At 50.4% G+C, this 15,965-nt stretch overlaps 1 protein-coding gene across 1 annotated transcript in view; it reads right to left on the reverse strand.

The window, feature by feature from the left end:
- Positions 1 to 9,413: 9,413 nt before the first annotated feature.
- The window catches only part of Grb2 (growth factor receptor bound protein 2), a 60,932-nt gene continuing 54,380 nt past the window's right edge, over positions 9,414 to 15,965 (reverse strand). Inside the window, exons 5-6 of the mRNA XM_050140291.1 lie at positions 11,737 to 11,905; positions 9,414 to 11,193 (exon numbers count right to left, since the gene is read on the reverse strand). Coding sequence (XP_049996248.1) covers positions 11,008 to 11,193; positions 11,737 to 11,905 — 355 coding nt within the window. The 3' untranslated portion in view covers positions 9,414 to 11,007. The remainder of the gene's footprint in view (positions 11,194 to 11,736; positions 11,906 to 15,965) is intronic.

Raw genomic sequence — 15,965 nt, forward strand, 5'->3', positions numbered from 1 at the left:
GCCCCACCCCGGCTCCAGCCGTTTAGAAGAACACAATTTGGAACCACTTATGGTGTAGTAGGACCAGCGGGCTGCTTCCTGCCACCCGGCTAGCTTTACCCAAAATAATTACACAGAAACTGTATTATTTTAAACACTGCTTGGCCCATTAGTTCCAGCCTCTTATTGGCTAGCTCGTACATATTGATCTAACCCATTTCTGATAATCTGTGGTGGCTTACCAGGGAAGATCTTAACCTGCGTCTGTCTGGAGTGGGAGAACCATGGCGACTCACTTGACTCAGCTTCTTTCTCCCAGCATTCTGTTCTGTCTACTCTGCCTATCTAATTTTCTGTCCTATCAGAGGCCAAGCAGTTTCTTTATTACTTAACCAATGAAACAACAGATAGAAAGATGACCCTCCTCCATCATTATGGGGCTTATACACCTGTAACACATCTACTGGCATTTAGGAGAGAGAGGCAGGAGGATCACTGAGAGTTCAAGGATTTCTCAGCAAGACCGACCACCACCATCTCCCATCTCCCAACCCCCTTCAGGGGCTGTGGGCAGTTGGAGGTGGCCAGCGGAGGGAGGTGTTCTTTCCCCAAAGGAGGAGTAGCCACTGAAGAGTAAGCCCTGCTCCAGCGATCAAACTGGGCACACACTCAGACCTGAACATAGGAAGGGGCTTCTTGGGAAAAACAAGAGTTTCAGAAGGGGAGATGAAAGGGGATGGACGGGGTGGAGGTTCCTAAAATGCACTGTGTACATGCATGAAACTGTCAAAGAATAAACACATTAAAAACCAGCGGCTTTCATTCCTCTTGCCATGGTGCAGTAACAGAAGCATTTCAGACCACAGGAGCTGCGCTCCCAGGAGCAGGAAGTCCCCACGCCTCCTGTGATTCCTGCCTGTTCTGAAGTTAGGGAAGTGGAGCCACACAGTGTTTGTCCTTGGTGACTGGCTTGTTTAGCATGGCCTGTAGTCTTCAAGGTTCATTCCTGCTGTAGCATCGTATAAAAACCTCCTTTGGAGGAGCGGGGCTGGAGAGATGCCTCAGCGGTTAAGAGCACTGGCTGCTCTTGCAGAGGACCTGCGTTCCATTCCCAGCACCCACATAGTGGCTCACAGACCTATAGCTCCAGTTACAGGGGACTCAGACACCCTCTTCCTGTCTTCGTGGACACTGCATACACATGGCACATGGGCATGTGTACAGTCGGAAAATCCGCACACATAAAAATAACCTTTTAAAAAGAACTTCATGGACTGACTCTATAGCTACTGGGAAACCCTGTCTCAAAAAAAAACAACCAACCAACCAACAAATAAATAATAAAAAGAATCTCATTTCGGGATGGTAAGATGGCTAATTTGGGGCCTGCCACCAAGCCCAATGGCCTGAGTTCAATCCCTAGGACCTGCAAGGCAGGGAGGGAGGCTGACTCTGAGAGCTGTCCTCTGAACTCACTGTGTGCTGTGGCATATGCGTTCCTGTATCCTCCACCCACCTGATTGAGTTGCATCCTACAGGAGGATGCATAGCTCTTCTAGAGAAAAAAACATGTTGTATTTTGTCAGAGATTTGGATGCAATTTAAACAGCTTCCTCAGAGGATGGTGGGGCTCGCTCGGCACAATTCCTAGCACAGTCTCAGTGAAGGGAGAGCTAAGAAGTGCCGAAGCCCCATTCACCTGGCCCCATTTAGAAGGTATTCCTTCTGACTGCACAGGGAAGGGGGGGACATCGAAGCTGTGTGTGATGGATGGCTTGCTTGTACCTGTAATCCCAGCATCTGGGAGGTGAGGGCAGGATCGGGAGTTCAAAGCTAGCCTGGGCTACAAGCTTCCTGTTCCAAAAAAGAGAAGAAGAAAAACTAGTCCAACAAAGCAGTTAGACATCCAGGAGCCTAAGAAACAGGTGGGTCTTCCAGCAGAGTGACTTTGAGACAGTCCCTAAGGCCACATACCTGGGGCTGTGCAGAGAGACCCAGCAGGGAGACCCAGCTTCAGGAACTTGCCCACACTTCAGAGGGCAGTTTATAAATTTCACAAGATCCAAACAACAGCACTGAGAGGGTTTTGTTGTTGTTGTTTTTCCTAGAACAAGACAAAGATTTATGTTGAAAGATTAAGCACACTGAGCCAGAGAAATTCTGGAAAAAGGAGGGAGGATTCCCGTTCTGCCACCCAAACTTGCAAGGAAGCCTCAAGAATTAAGGCTGCCCAGACCCCCCTAACCCCCACCCCTTGAAGAGCATAAAGGCAGCTTCTGGCTATGTAGCTCAGGCTAGCTTCAAGCTGTAGGTCCTCTCTCCAGCTCTCCAAGCGCTAGGATTAGAGGAGTGTTCTGACGTGTCTGCCTGTTGAATTTTGTTTCTACTGAACTAGAGTATCAGATTTAGCCTAGGCTGGCCTGGGATTCACCATATAGCATAGGCTGGCTCAAACATCCATCTTCTACCTCAGCTTCTGGAGAGCTAGGGTTATAGCCATGAGCCACCAAGCCTGGGTCAGGCTGGTTTTGTGTGTTTGTTTATTTGAGACAGGGTCTCACTTTGTAGCCCTGACTGTTCTGGAATTCTTTGTAGACCAGGCTGGTCTCCAGATCACAGAGACCCACTTGCTTGCCTCTGCCTCCTGAGTGCTGGAATTAAAGTTGTGTGCCAGTAAGCCTGGCTTTCAAGCTGGTTTTTGTTTTTTGATTTTTGAGACAGAGTCTGAACAATCCTGGATCTTGTCATGTACACCAGGCTAGCCCAGACCCTCCTGCTCAGCCTTCTGAGTGCTAGAATTACCACACAGATCTAAGTAGAAACACACACATAGCTGGTGTGGCGGCCCACGCCTTTACAACCAGCACTCAGGAGGTAGAGGCAGGAGACTCTGAGTTTAAGGTCAGCCTGGTCTATACAACAAGTTTCAGGACAGCAAGGGCAACATTGAGAGACCCTGTCTCAAAAACAAAAGGGTGTCAGGGGCGTAGCTCAGTGGCAGGTAGAGCATTGCTTAGCATATTCAAACCGGCTTTCATCCCCAGCACAATGCGCCCACAGAAACAAACGAACTTTGGGCAACAGCGTGGGGCTTAGGCACGTGCTGAACACAGGATGTCTTACCTGGTCCCGGGCTCCAGCACAGAGGCCTGGCCTCCTGCCGTTTGGTTACGTCACAGAATGTGCCCTAAGTGATCCTGTCAACCCCACTCACTCCTTTTATCAACCCAAGTTCCTGTCCCTGAGTCTTAGAAAAGTCACGTATTCAAGGATACAGACCCTTCACCGAGGCAGGAAACAGTCTGCCCGTGGGCGTGGCTGAGCCCGGGGCCCTGACCCCTTTTCTACTCTCCTGGCTGCAGGTGAAGACCCAGAGGGCCTGTGAGCAAGAGGGCAGAGGGCACCGGTCAGGCGGGGCTGCAGACCCGGAGTTGACAGACATACAGCTGGGGCAGCAGGGGAGTTTGGAGGCTGTAGGGGAGTCACGGTTCCCTGGAGTCTGATGAGAGGGGGGTTCTCAGGTGGGCTTTACAGTTAGGCCACCTGACAGGTTCTGGATCTGTAGATGACCAGGCAGGAGGGGCCTGAAGGCCAATGAGGAAGGACAGAGGCAGAGGTAGAAGGAAAAGGGTAGAGGCTACTGAAGCCTAGGCCTCAGAAGGGACAGGAGGGGAATTGATCCAGATGTTGACTGAAGGCCAAAATGGCGGCATTTCATGGCATGTAAGCTACAGCTACAAAACGTCTGTATACAGAACTAATAACGTGCTGACATTACCATCCCCCTTGATTTGTGTAGCGATATTTCATTAATAAATAAAGCTTGCCTGAAGATCAGAGAGTAAACTGGCTTTTACCTCTACCTCAGTCCAAAATGGCGATCCTTCCTCCAGGAATCCTCAAGATGAGACTGACTGACAGCTGTCTCCTTCGATCTTATAGTCCTCTCTAGCGCTGGGATTAAAGGTGTGCACCACTGGGATTAAGGGCATGTACCACTACTACCCAGTTTCTATGGCAAACTAGTGTGGCTACTGGGATTAAAGTTGTATGTCACTACTGCCTGCCTGGTCTGTAAGGCTGACCAGTGGGGCTGTTTCTTCAGGCAAGCTTTATTTATTAATGAAATGTCACTACAGATTTGGTTTTTATTTGTTTGTTTGTTTTTTGTTTTTTTGAGACAGGGTTTCTCTGTAGCTTTAGAGCCTGTCCTGGAACTAGCTCTTGTAGACCAGGCTGGTCTCAAACTCACAGATCTGCCTACCTCTACCTCCCGAGTGCTAGGTTTAAAGATGTGTGCCAACACCACCCAGCTTATTATCTTTTTCTTTTTATTAATTTATTTAACTTTATTTTATGTGTTTTGGTGTGAGCGTGTCAGATCCCCTGGAATTAGAGTTACAGACAGTTGTGGTCTTGGGAATTGATCCTGGGTCCTCTGGAAGAGCAGCCAGTGCTCTTAACCACTGAACCTTCTCTTTAGCCCCTCGTTTCCTTGAGATAAGATCTTACACTGCAACCTAGGCTGGCCTTGCTTTTGCTATGTAACTTGGGCTGGCTTCAAATTAGCACCAATCCTCCTGCCTCCACTTCCTGAATCGTTGGCAGAAGCCACCAGGCTTAAAGAGTTTGATTTTGATTATTTTATTTTTTTAAACTTAAACATTAAACACATTAGCTAAGTGCAGGTCAGAAGGAAGCCTCTGGTGTCAAATGAAGGAAGGTAGGCATCACTGGGCGACTGGATCAGAGCCCCACTGGCCCAGCCAGACTGCACTGCAGAGAGCTGCTAAGGGCACTTCCGAGCTGGCCCCGGGCACTCAGCCATTTCACCTGCACAGCGCGGCTAACCCTGCTCCACGTGCCCTGTGGTCTATTGTCTGGTTCTGGGCACGGCGTGGAACCCAGGGCTTTGCCTACACTAAGCATGTGTGCTACCGCTGATATACCTCCAGCCCACCCATTAAGAACTGTACCGGCAGATCACGCTGATGGTATCTTCCATCCGTCCCGTTTGCATGCAATCCCCCACTTCCTCTCTGCAGTCACCCAGCCCCCTAGCTCACGCTGCAGTTTAAGAATTGGGCAGAACACCTCTCTAGCAGTACAGTCGAAGACCAAAATGGGGTAATTTCCAGTCTCAGGATGACTCAGTGATGTCTGCAGGGCAGGACTGGAGGAGGCTGCTGATCTGTGGGGGATGGACGAGGCTCTCCTCAGCCTGCTCCTCATTGGGGAAGTCCCTTGGTTCCAGAGCAGAAGAGGCTACGTGCGCTATGGGTGACACTGTCACCAGGGGTCCCGTCAGTGCCTCCAGGAGACTGGGAAGAAGCTGACCCCTGACCCCAGGCCTGGCTGTGACTTCATACCTCGGGCTGCACAGGGAAGGGATGTGCAGGCAGCCAGGTCCAGGTGCTGACTCACAGTGAGAGGAACTGTGCTTTCTAAGCCTCGAGCTGAGTGCTGAGGAGGTGTCTGGAAAACCCCACACCGTGCTTACAGCCGGGCAGGAGTCAAGCCCGGACCTCCTGCCTCAGTGGTCTCTATTCGGTGTGTTACTGTGCTCTCAAGACCTGGTTCTTAGCCGGACGGTGGTTGCGCACGTCTTTAATCCCAGCACTCGGGAGGCAGAGGCAGGCAGATCTCTGTGAGTTCAAGGCCAGCCTGGTCTAAAAGAACTAGTTCCGGGACAGGCTCCAAAGCTACCGAGAAACCCTGTCTCGAAAAACCAAAAGAAAAAAAAAAAAAAAAAAAGACCTGGTTCTTTCATGAGCCCGGGCAGAAGTCTCCAGCCTCCTCGGTGCCGGGATTATAAGCAAGTTCCATCTCTCCTGGCTCCCCAGCCCTGGTTTATAGACAAGGTCTCACTATGTAGCTCTGGCTGTCCTGAGGGACCACGCTGGACTTAAAACTCAGAGATTCGAACCTCCTGAGCCTCCAGAGTGCTGCGCTTCAAGGTGTGTGCCACCATGCTTGATAATCTTTTTTCTTTTTTTTTTTTTTTTTCTTTTTTGAGACAGGGTTTCTCTGTGTAACAGCCTTGGCTATTCTGTAACTCGCTTTGAAGACCAGGCTAGCCTCAAACTCACAGAGATCTGCCTGCCTCTCCCTCCCCAGTGCTGGAATTAAAAGTGTGGGTCACCACACCTGGGTTTTTTTTTTTTTTTAATAGTGTGCTTACATATGGGGACACATGATTGCCATGGTGTATGTATGGAAGTCAAAGGTCAACTTGTAGCAGTCAGTTCCCACCTTCTGTCACGTGGCTCTGAGGGTTGTCAGGTTTGGTGGCAAATGCCTTCCCCTGAAAAACCAACTGGATTGATTGGCCTCCAGCCCATTTTAAAAGTAGTGTTTAATGCTTTTGTGAGTTAGCAAGTGGCCAGTCAACTGGCCAACATCAGTACCAATAACATTTACAGAGTCGTTGGCACATGGAATTGTACTTTTATGTTCCTTTCTTTCTTTTATTCCCTCCCTCCCTCCCTCCCTCCCTCCCTCCCTCCCTCCTTCCTTCCTTCCTTCCTTCCTTCCTCCCTCCCTCTCTCCCTCCCTCCCTCCCTCCCTTCCCTGTGTAGCTCTGGCTGTCCAGTAACTAACTCACTCTGTAGACCAGGTTGGTCTTGAACTCACAGAGACCCGCCCGCTTCTGCCTCCCCAAGTGCTGGGTTAAAGGGGTATACTTTTCCATGTCTAACAATCATCAACAAACCCGGTACAACAGGCCCCTTAAACTTTTTTTTTTTTTTTTGAGACAGGGAGTTCTCAGTTCTGTAGCCCAGAGTGACCTGGAATGCAACCTGATCTTCTCCTGCTAGGCCTCTGGAGTGTTGTTACAGGTGTGAGCCATTATCCCCCTTTTCCTTAGGATTTTGTTAGCAACCATCACAGAGAATCTGCTGGTTGCTCAGGGGACCCGGGCCTCCAGACTGTTGAGGACTGCACACTGGGCCTGATGGTACATGCCTGTAGTCCTGGTCCTCAGGAGGTGGAGGCAGGAGGATTAGGAGTTGAAGGCCAGCACTGACTACTTAATGAGTTTGAAGCCAGCCTGGGCTGGGATACAGGAATCAATGTCTCATACACCTCCTTCCCTATAAGAAGAATAAAAGTGCATGGAATGGGGGCTCTTAAGTGAGCTGGGCATAGTGGTCCATGCATATAACCCCAGCATTTTTAGGGCAGGGAGGCAATAGAAACAGGAATCTAAGGCAAGCCTTGGCTAGGCTACATAGCAACCACACAGCGGCCCTATGCTACATAGCAACCACACAGCGGTCCTATGTTACTGTCACCTTGGCTCAAAAACAAAAGTCAGGGGCCGGAGAGATGGCTCAGTGGTTAAGAGCACTGGCTGCTCTTCCAGAGGACCCAGGTTCTATTCCTAGGATCCACATAGCACAAGTGTCTGTAACACCATGAGTAGTCGGGGAGGACCACAAAGTCACCATAAGCCTAGCAGCTTATAGCCCTGCTCCAGGGAGAAGTCCCCCCAGTGTGACAGCCCTGCTCCAGGGAGAGGCCCCCCAGTGTCACAGCTCTGCCAGGGGAAGGCTCCCCCAGCAAGTGTTCTGCTCCACTCTGCTCTGCTCCTCATCTGAACTTCATTCTTCTGCAGGGAAGAATCCAGGAGGGCGGCCTCCTCTGCCATGGTAGAAAAAGGCAGCAGCAAACTCAACAGGTCCAGGGCTTATTCTTTATTTAGGGCTGCTTAGGGGTGGAGTTTTTCCAGGGTGGGAATTGGTCGGATTTCAATCCCTGAATTCGGACAAATTCAGAGATTGGTTGGCTTTCGTGCGCAGCGCAGGGATTGGTTGGTTTTTGTATTGAGTTGGGCAAGGGCAGAGTATGTTTCTTTGGCTCTGGTTTCAGGGCCTGGTTGTGTTTCTTTGGCTGCCCCTTTTACCCTACAGTACACACATGGTAGATGCACTCAAATACTCATACACGTAAAAATAAAATCTCCAAAAATATCGAAAAGAAAAAGCAAACAGAACCAGCACGCAGGCAAGTAAAATTTAAGTTTAGCCAGGGCTGCACAGGCACACCCTATTCCAAAACTTAAAATATATACAAAACAACAAAGGACAGAAAAACCAAGGACCACCCCCCACCATGAACATATATGGAAGCCCTCTAAAATTCTTTCTCGAGGGCAAACTGGGGAACCTCCATGACAGGTAAATGCCACACTTCAGTATTCTGAAGACACATTCATAGAAACCTACCTTCACTTCCCTCTAGCTATCTAGGAATTTTCCTAAATTAATATTTGGGCCTGAAGGTCACCTGGCTTCTAAGCAGGCCCAGGGGACAAGTCTCAAGAGGAAGATGGCTGGCTGGTGCTGCAAGACAGGCAAGAAGCACTTAGCTGTTCATCACAGCCTTGTGATCTCATTTCATACGGAACTCCTGGGTATACGACAGTCTTGGGTCCAGGGGGCCCCTGCGATAGGCCAGGTTGGCTAGTGGTACCCTCAAGGCCTTGCCGAGTCTATGGCTTTCACAAGCCAAGTTGGTCCTGGCAGACGTCTGTCCAGGGGAGCCCTGAGCACACACTTTGCCTGGAATCTGACCCATGGGAGAAGCGGAGAAGCAATCATCAGGAAGTCCGTGACTCAACTTGAGCACCTGAAGGCCAGTTCCACTCCTCCTCCTGATGCTGAGCTCTGAAGCCACCGAATAGAAAGGGACTTCCTAGGATTGGAGACCCAGGTCAGTGCTTGCTTAGCAAGTGCAAGGCTCTGGGTTCCCAGCACCGGGCAGAAAACGAAGCCCCCAAAGCAGGAAGGGGTCAGTCAAACTGAGCCAAGGGCACAAACGTGGGTTTCTGCCTTTCACTCTGATGGCTCCATCTTGGGAACTTCTGCTCAGCTTCAAGGTAGCTAGTCTGCAGAGCACTGGAGCCAGCAGGGTGGGACAGGCCAGCTCCGTCTTGCTTATACTGCAAGGGGGCGGGGTGGCACCCGGAAACTCCCTAGCTGTGACAACACAGGAGGTTGTTTGCGCAAAGTAATTTCTCTTTTATTCAACCATTAACCCTTGCTGCACGTGTCCCGGCCCATAGATGTGGTTACCAGCCTCGTCTTAACCCTAGCAGCGGCAGCCAGGGTCCCTTCCTCAGCTACTTCCTCTGTGATCAGCTTTTCTCCAGCTTCAGCAGAGGGGGTGGGACATTATTAGCTCAGCCCTCGATCCCCAAAGCTTTTGGTCTGAACCAGCTTCCAAATGATGAACTACATATATCACTTGTCCTAGGATCACAGGGGCTACATATGCCAAGCTGTAATAACAAACTCCAAGCCTTTAACCCCAGCAACCGGGAGGCAGAGGGAGGTGGATCCTTGTGAATTCCAGGCCAGCCTAGGCTACACAGTGAGAGAGACCCTGTCTATAAAAAAGACGTCGTCAGGGAGAAATAAAGATACACGGTGAAGAATTCATTGTCTGTTTATTCACAGTTAATCACTACCTACCAAATTGCTATCCGAAGTTAAAGGAGTAAGTACATAGGTCTTTTTATTTAAACACTGATCTTTAAATATATACACACAAAACTTAGTTCAGCAAGGCTTCATGATATACACCAATTCCAAAATAAAACAATCAAATGGCCCAGGTGTAACTCCAGAGATTATTTTTATCATCAGCAGGGAAAGAAGCAGAACCGGGAGGGGCGGGAACAGAAGGTCGCCCCCCAGGGCTGAGTCCATCTCATAAAACAGAGTCCAGGGGAGACCCCACCCCGAAGAAGCCAGCAGCCCAAGGAGACCACCAACTCCAAGAGAGAGAGGCGGGGAGCCCTGTTGCTGCTGTGGGAGGAGGCTGGGTGGAGAGGACAGGACAGGCACGTGACTAGAGGACCAAAGCTCACAAGAGACAGATAAGCCCTGCATGGTCTTGGCCTTTCCCGCCTCACAGGGCTTCCGGGAATGGGGGCAGCATGACAGGTGCAAACACAACCAACCCAGTCCTGCTATTCACGCTCTTGGGCAGGCTGGAAAACACAATGGAGAGCGAGGACCTTGTTCTAAGAGCAAGAAAGATGAAAAGCCGCTCTCATCTCCCACCTGAGTGTAGCCTGTGAGAGCGGAAGCAGGTCAGCGTGGATGCCACCCGCTCCTCCGTCTTCTGTGTGACACTTCCTGGCTCCAGGCATAGAAAGGGCAGACCACAACTCGGACTGGAGGCCAGGGAGCGGAGTCTGCCAAGACCTCTGGCCCACCCAGACGGGGGAAACCCACTCTGCTCCTCCGGCCCCTTTCCCTCTCTTCTGTTTCCCTGCCGAGAGGGAAACATGACCCAGGATAGAGGACTAATCAGCCGAAAAGCTCTGGACTGTCTTCAACTTTTCTTTTTTTTTAAAAAAAGTGAAAACACCACTCATAAACACCCTTGAAATAAGGAAAAAGGCACTATGAAAAACAACATCTTAGCGGCACCTGAAGGGGAGACAGTGGAGGAGACGCAGGTCTGCAGTGACTCAGGGCCGCAGGTGGGCAGCCTGCCTCCTTCCCTACGAAGCCCAGCTTTGACGGAGTGCTCCAGGCTTGGGGCTGGAGGCAGATGCCCAGCCAGGGGCCCAGGTGCCCTGGCCGCCCCTTGTGTGTGAAGGATACAGCTCTTTAAGTCCATCCATCTCCACAGACAGTTTGCATAGAGAAAATACCAGCCCACTTGGTTTCTTTTCTTTTATTATTGGCATCAGCTGGGACTATATGTGGCCTTAAACGTCATGCACTGAAGGACAGGAAAGAGAGGACGAGAAGGAGGACACAGGAGGGGAACAGGAGCAGCGGTGAGATTCTGTAATAAAAACTGTAATTCAATTCAATAGGTTAAGTTTTGGCATTATGAAATCAAACACCCCTTCCCACCCCCCGAAGTTTCAACCTAAGTGCGAGGGTCACCAGCAGGACCCAGCCAGGTGTTCTGCACTCCCTCACAGGCTGTGACAGGCAGCATGTGAGGGCAATTCTTGTGAATGGTCTCAACTTTTCACTTTCTTTAAATAATCTCTTTTGCTTCTTAGACGTTCCGGTTCACTGGGGTGACGTAATTGCGAGGAAACATGCCGGTCTGCCCATGGCAGGCCCCCTTCCACCAATTGGGATCTGAGTTATCCATGACGTGGATGAAGTCTCCTCTGCGAAAGCCCAGCTCGCCATCCTCCTGGGGGTCAAAGTCAAACAGTGCCTGGACATACGTTGGCTGCTGCAAAAGAGAAGCAGGGAAACGGTATTCCTGATGCTGCCAGCTGCCTTGAGAGCCAACTGCTCAGTGAGTGAGCACGTGCAAATCCACCCACTTCCCAAAGCAGCCTCCCACCGCCCTCCCTCCACTCCTACCCACCGCTAAGTCCTAGGTGGGTTTAGCGCAATCCTTTACTAAGACTCAAAAGCACAGGGCACACACCGTTGTCCCTGCGAGTGGTCAACGGGCCACAGTAAGTTAACGGGGAAGAGCAGTAACATGCGCTGTGCAGCACAGCTGCTCACAGGTATGAAAACGTCTGTGTTCCAGTCATTAGGTTGTACAGGACAAAGCTTTCACAAACCAAAGCAGTCCTGACCCAAACTCCTGCTAGTAAGGAAGGGACAAGGGTGTGCAGACACTCCTCCCTCACAGGCTGCCCGGGCTAGAAGCACTTCTCTTTGGTGGCAACACCACCCGATGCCAGCTGCAGACCCTCGGTGTGGATGAAGACAGCCTGGTGCACAAGGAGGTACTGTGGTGGCCCCGCTAGCTCTGGCTTACCTGTGGCACCTGCTCTATATCCCGCAGGAATATCTGCTGGTTCCTGGACACGGATGTCGATCTGTGGTAATCTACCAGCTCATTCAGAGAATTGAACTTCACCACCCACAGGAAATACTTCCCAGCCCCATCGCGGAGCACCTTGAAGTGCTGGACATCATTCCCAAACCTGCAGAAGGGAGAAGAGGCATGAAGCAGCCACAGGGCTCCCCGAACCCGAAGGTGCCCAGGGAGCTGCTGTGGCTTTTGGAGCTTGCGGGTACAACAGCTGCACAGCTGGAGATGGGGACTGTCCCGGGGGCCTCCCCTAGACCTCTCCTGACTGCTGGTCACAGCAACAACCCCCACGGAGGCCAAGTCCACCCACTTAGCTCACTCTGAAGATGCCCATGGATCTCCTAACACAGCCCATTAACAAAATTACAATTTTATCTGCTTTAAATGTTAAAAAGTGATGTGACATTCAAGCACTAGCCTAGGTCGGCTTTGGGCTGACTGGCTAAGCTGGTCTAGAACTCATGGTGATCCTCCTGACTCAGCTTCCCCAGGGCTGGGACTACAGGTACGCCACCAAAGCCATGCTTTCCACTGAGGAACTGTCACACAAATTTTCTTTTTCAGGGTAATGAGACCCAAACATGAAACAAACATTCCTATCACTGGACGACAAGCTCTTTTGCACCGTGGAGCAAGGGTAACAAGTGTGACCGACTGACGCTGGCCAGCCCACAGGGTCTGCACCGGTGACACCAGAACAGGACAGTTACTCAGCTAGGGCCCTGCTTCCTGTTCACTGCCAAGCCTTCAAATTTTTCCAGGAGCCTCTCCTTCAGTTTAAGGCTTAAAGGTCAGGGAGTTGAGTTCTAAAGACAACCCAGAAGATGGCAGCACTGAGCTCCAAGCTAGGGAGCGCAGGACACTTCCAAACACCCAGGGCAAATCTGAAACCAGATACTGAATCCCAGATACACCCCACCCCTTTCCCCTATAGACACTATAATCTGATAAAGTTTAATTTTCATTGAGACAATTACAGCAATATGAAATCATAAAAGTTATTTAAAATCTAGGACTTATTTCCGCAATTTCCAGTTGGTCTCTGGTAACTGGAATGGAGGAAAGCGAGACCACAGCAGCTGGACGACTTCATTATGTTCTTTCTCACTGAGAAGCAAATGCACTGGCGGAGCCTCAGGGGGGCTGTGGATCCAGGACCCTTCTACCACGGCTTTTCACCCAGACTCTGAAGATCCTGAAGCCAGTGCAGTGTTGGAGACTGGTGCGTGTGAAGCCCTGAGTGAAGATGTCTGCCTTACAGGCAGGATTTCATGTTCTGTCTCTCTCACCCCTGTGTGCATGCTCCCGGGGCTGTGAACGCACATGTGTGAGCATGCGTGTGGAAACCAGTCACTGCCGGCAGTCTCTCTCCACCTTCTCACTGATTAGGCCAGGCCAGCTGGCCACCGGCTCCTGGCATCTCTCTCTCCTCCATGGACCCTAACTCAGGCCCTCATGTTTACATGGTAGGGGCTTTACCACTTTATTTTACTCCTCAAGTGATCATATATTAACTCAGCAGTCCTGGAACTCCCTCTGTAGACCAGGCTGGCCTTGAACTCAGAGATCTGCCTGCCTCTGCCTCCCAGGTGCTGGGATTAAAGATGCATAGTCCGGCTAAGTTTTGCTTAATTTTAAGATGACATGTCTACAGATGCATGCATGTGCATGTGTGGGGTGGCCGTGGAGTCAGAGCTGTAGGAATCAGCTCTCTCCTTCCACCATTTAGGTCCTGGGATCAAATGCAGGTCACTGGGCAGAGTCTCATGGAGTCCAGGTTGACACTGAACTCATGATGTAGCCAAGGATGACCCAGAACTTATGAATGTTGTGGAGTGCTATTTAATGACGTGTTGCATTTGTTTAACTCTGTGAAGCTGTATTAATTTGCTGGTCTAATACCTGATTGGCCTAATAAAGAGCTGAACAGCCAATAGCAAGACAGGAGAAAGGATAGGTGAAGCTGGCAGGCAGAGAATAATTAGAAAGGGAAAATGATAAAGGAGCAGGAGAAGGAGGAGGACACCAGGGGCCAGTCACCCAGCTACACAGCCAGCCATGGGGTAAAAGCAAGAGATACAGAAGTAAGAAAAGGAAAAAGCCCAGGACAGAAGGTAGACAGGATAATTTAAGAAAAGCTATCTAAGCCGGGTGGTGGCGCACGCCTTTAATCCCAGCACTCGGGAGGCAGAGGCAGGTGGATCTCTGTGAGCTCGAGACGAGCCTGGTCTACAAGAGCTAGTTCCAGGACAGGCTCCAAAGCCACAGAGAAACCCTGTCTCAAAAAACCGAAAAAAAAAAGAAAAGCTATCTAGCAACAAGCCAAACTAAGGCTGGGCATTCACAAGAAACAGAAACAGAAAGTCTCCTTGTGTGATTTATTTGGGAGCTGGGTGGTGTGGGCCCCCCAAAAGAGCAAAGAGCAAGGGAGGGGGACAAAACCAAACCAAACCAAACCAAACACCCAACTACATATGATTCTCCTGCCTCCACCTCCTGAGTGCTGGATTATACCCGGTTGTAGGCAGAGCTTGCCCTAGGAAGGGAGCCCAGACCTCACCCGTGCCAGGCAAGCATCCTATCTGCTCTCCTAGGTTCCATCCCTACGATTCCCTTTGATGGGAGGGAACAGCTTGGCCTTGTTGGTGTCTTCAGCTGGAGCATGTACGGAGCTGGTCTGGCTACTGCTGCTTGGGGCAGCAGAGACCAAGGGAAGCAGACGACACACAAGCCACTGAGAAGCATAAAAAAATGATAATTCTGCAAACTCAGCCCAAGATGCTCTGTTAGATCTGTCCTCACACATATGCAATTAAGAACTTCAAAGTCCTGGTTACAAGAGGAAACTAGTTTCACACTCAATTTGAAAAAAAACAAAACAAAACAAAACCCCCAAAATAAAAGCCAGGTGTGGTGGTGCACACCTTTAATTCCAGCACTCAGGAGGATCCCTGACTTTGAGACTAGCCTAGACTACAGATAAAAAGTTTCAGGACAGTCAGGACTACACAGAGAAACCCTGTCTTGAAAAAACAAAAAACAAAACCAACAACAACAACAAAACCCCCCCACCAACAACCCCCCCTCCAAAAACAAAAAATAAAAAAAAAAAAAAAAAAGGGAGAGAAGAAGAAAAGAAGCACTGCAAACACATTCCGAGGCATCAGATCTCCTCCGGCAGTTCTCATGTCTCCATTTAGGCGGGGCACAACTTTGTTCTGGAGTCTGGAACTGAAGGCCTGGTGTTCCTCTACAGAAAGCGAAGGTGGGGAGGATGGGAAGTCCAGGGCCAGTCTAGTCATTCACTTGTTCATCGCAGAGCTAGAGACGGAACTCAGGCCCTGCATGGGCTACACCCTAGCTCCCAGTGTGGGCAACTCAGTGGGACCCTGGTCAGTGTTTAAGGACAACGGCAGGACTGGTGGGGGGGGTCCAGTGAGTAGAGGGGCTTGTGCACAGACATGACAATTTGGGTTTAAACCTCAGATCCCAAGGTAGCAGAGAAAACTGACTCCTGCGGAAGTCTGTCTGTCCTTTCACTCCTGGACCCGGAGGCACTGGGCTCCCCAACTCCTCTTTATGGACAAAGAATGAAACAAGGGGATGCTCAGGCCCATCATCCCCCGAGACAGGCAGATTGCCATCTGAGGATGGGCTCTGCTACACAAATTCCAGGAGGGCCTGAGGTACAGACTTAGTCTGTGTTGAAAAAGAGATGACTGAAAAGCCGTGAGGTGGGCTTCTGCAGTAACACATTACCTAGAAAAGGACACCAGCTGGTTCAAAACACCGTGGAAAGTCATTCTTTTAGACAGGATCTCACTATAACTCTGGCTGGCCTGGAACTCACAGAGAGTTCTCTGCCTCTCAAGTGCTGGGATAAAGGCACGTGACACCGGGCCCAATTCCTCTTTGGATTTTGAGATAACACCCCACCAGGCTAATGGAAACCTTTTCAAGTAACGTGAAAAGAAAGCCTCAGATAGTGCCTGGTCTGCCTGGTCCAGGGAAGCAATGGGAGCTGAGATAGCAGGCGTTTTGTTAGGCTGGCAGCAACTGCACCGAAGGCAGGGAGGGACCAGGGACCAGGAAACTGGCTCCAGAGCAAAACACTAGGATTTCCATGGGAAGATGTTAGCATCCTCCCACAGCCTCACGCTTCAGTCGATGGC

This window comes from Alexandromys fortis, unplaced genomic scaffold (genome assembly GCF_014885135.2).
Source record: "Alexandromys fortis isolate MF-2015 unplaced genomic scaffold, M_Fortis_MF-2015_v1.1 scaffold_39, whole genome shotgun sequence".
Taxonomy (NCBI): Eukaryota; Metazoa; Chordata; class Mammalia; order Rodentia; family Cricetidae; genus Alexandromys; species Alexandromys fortis.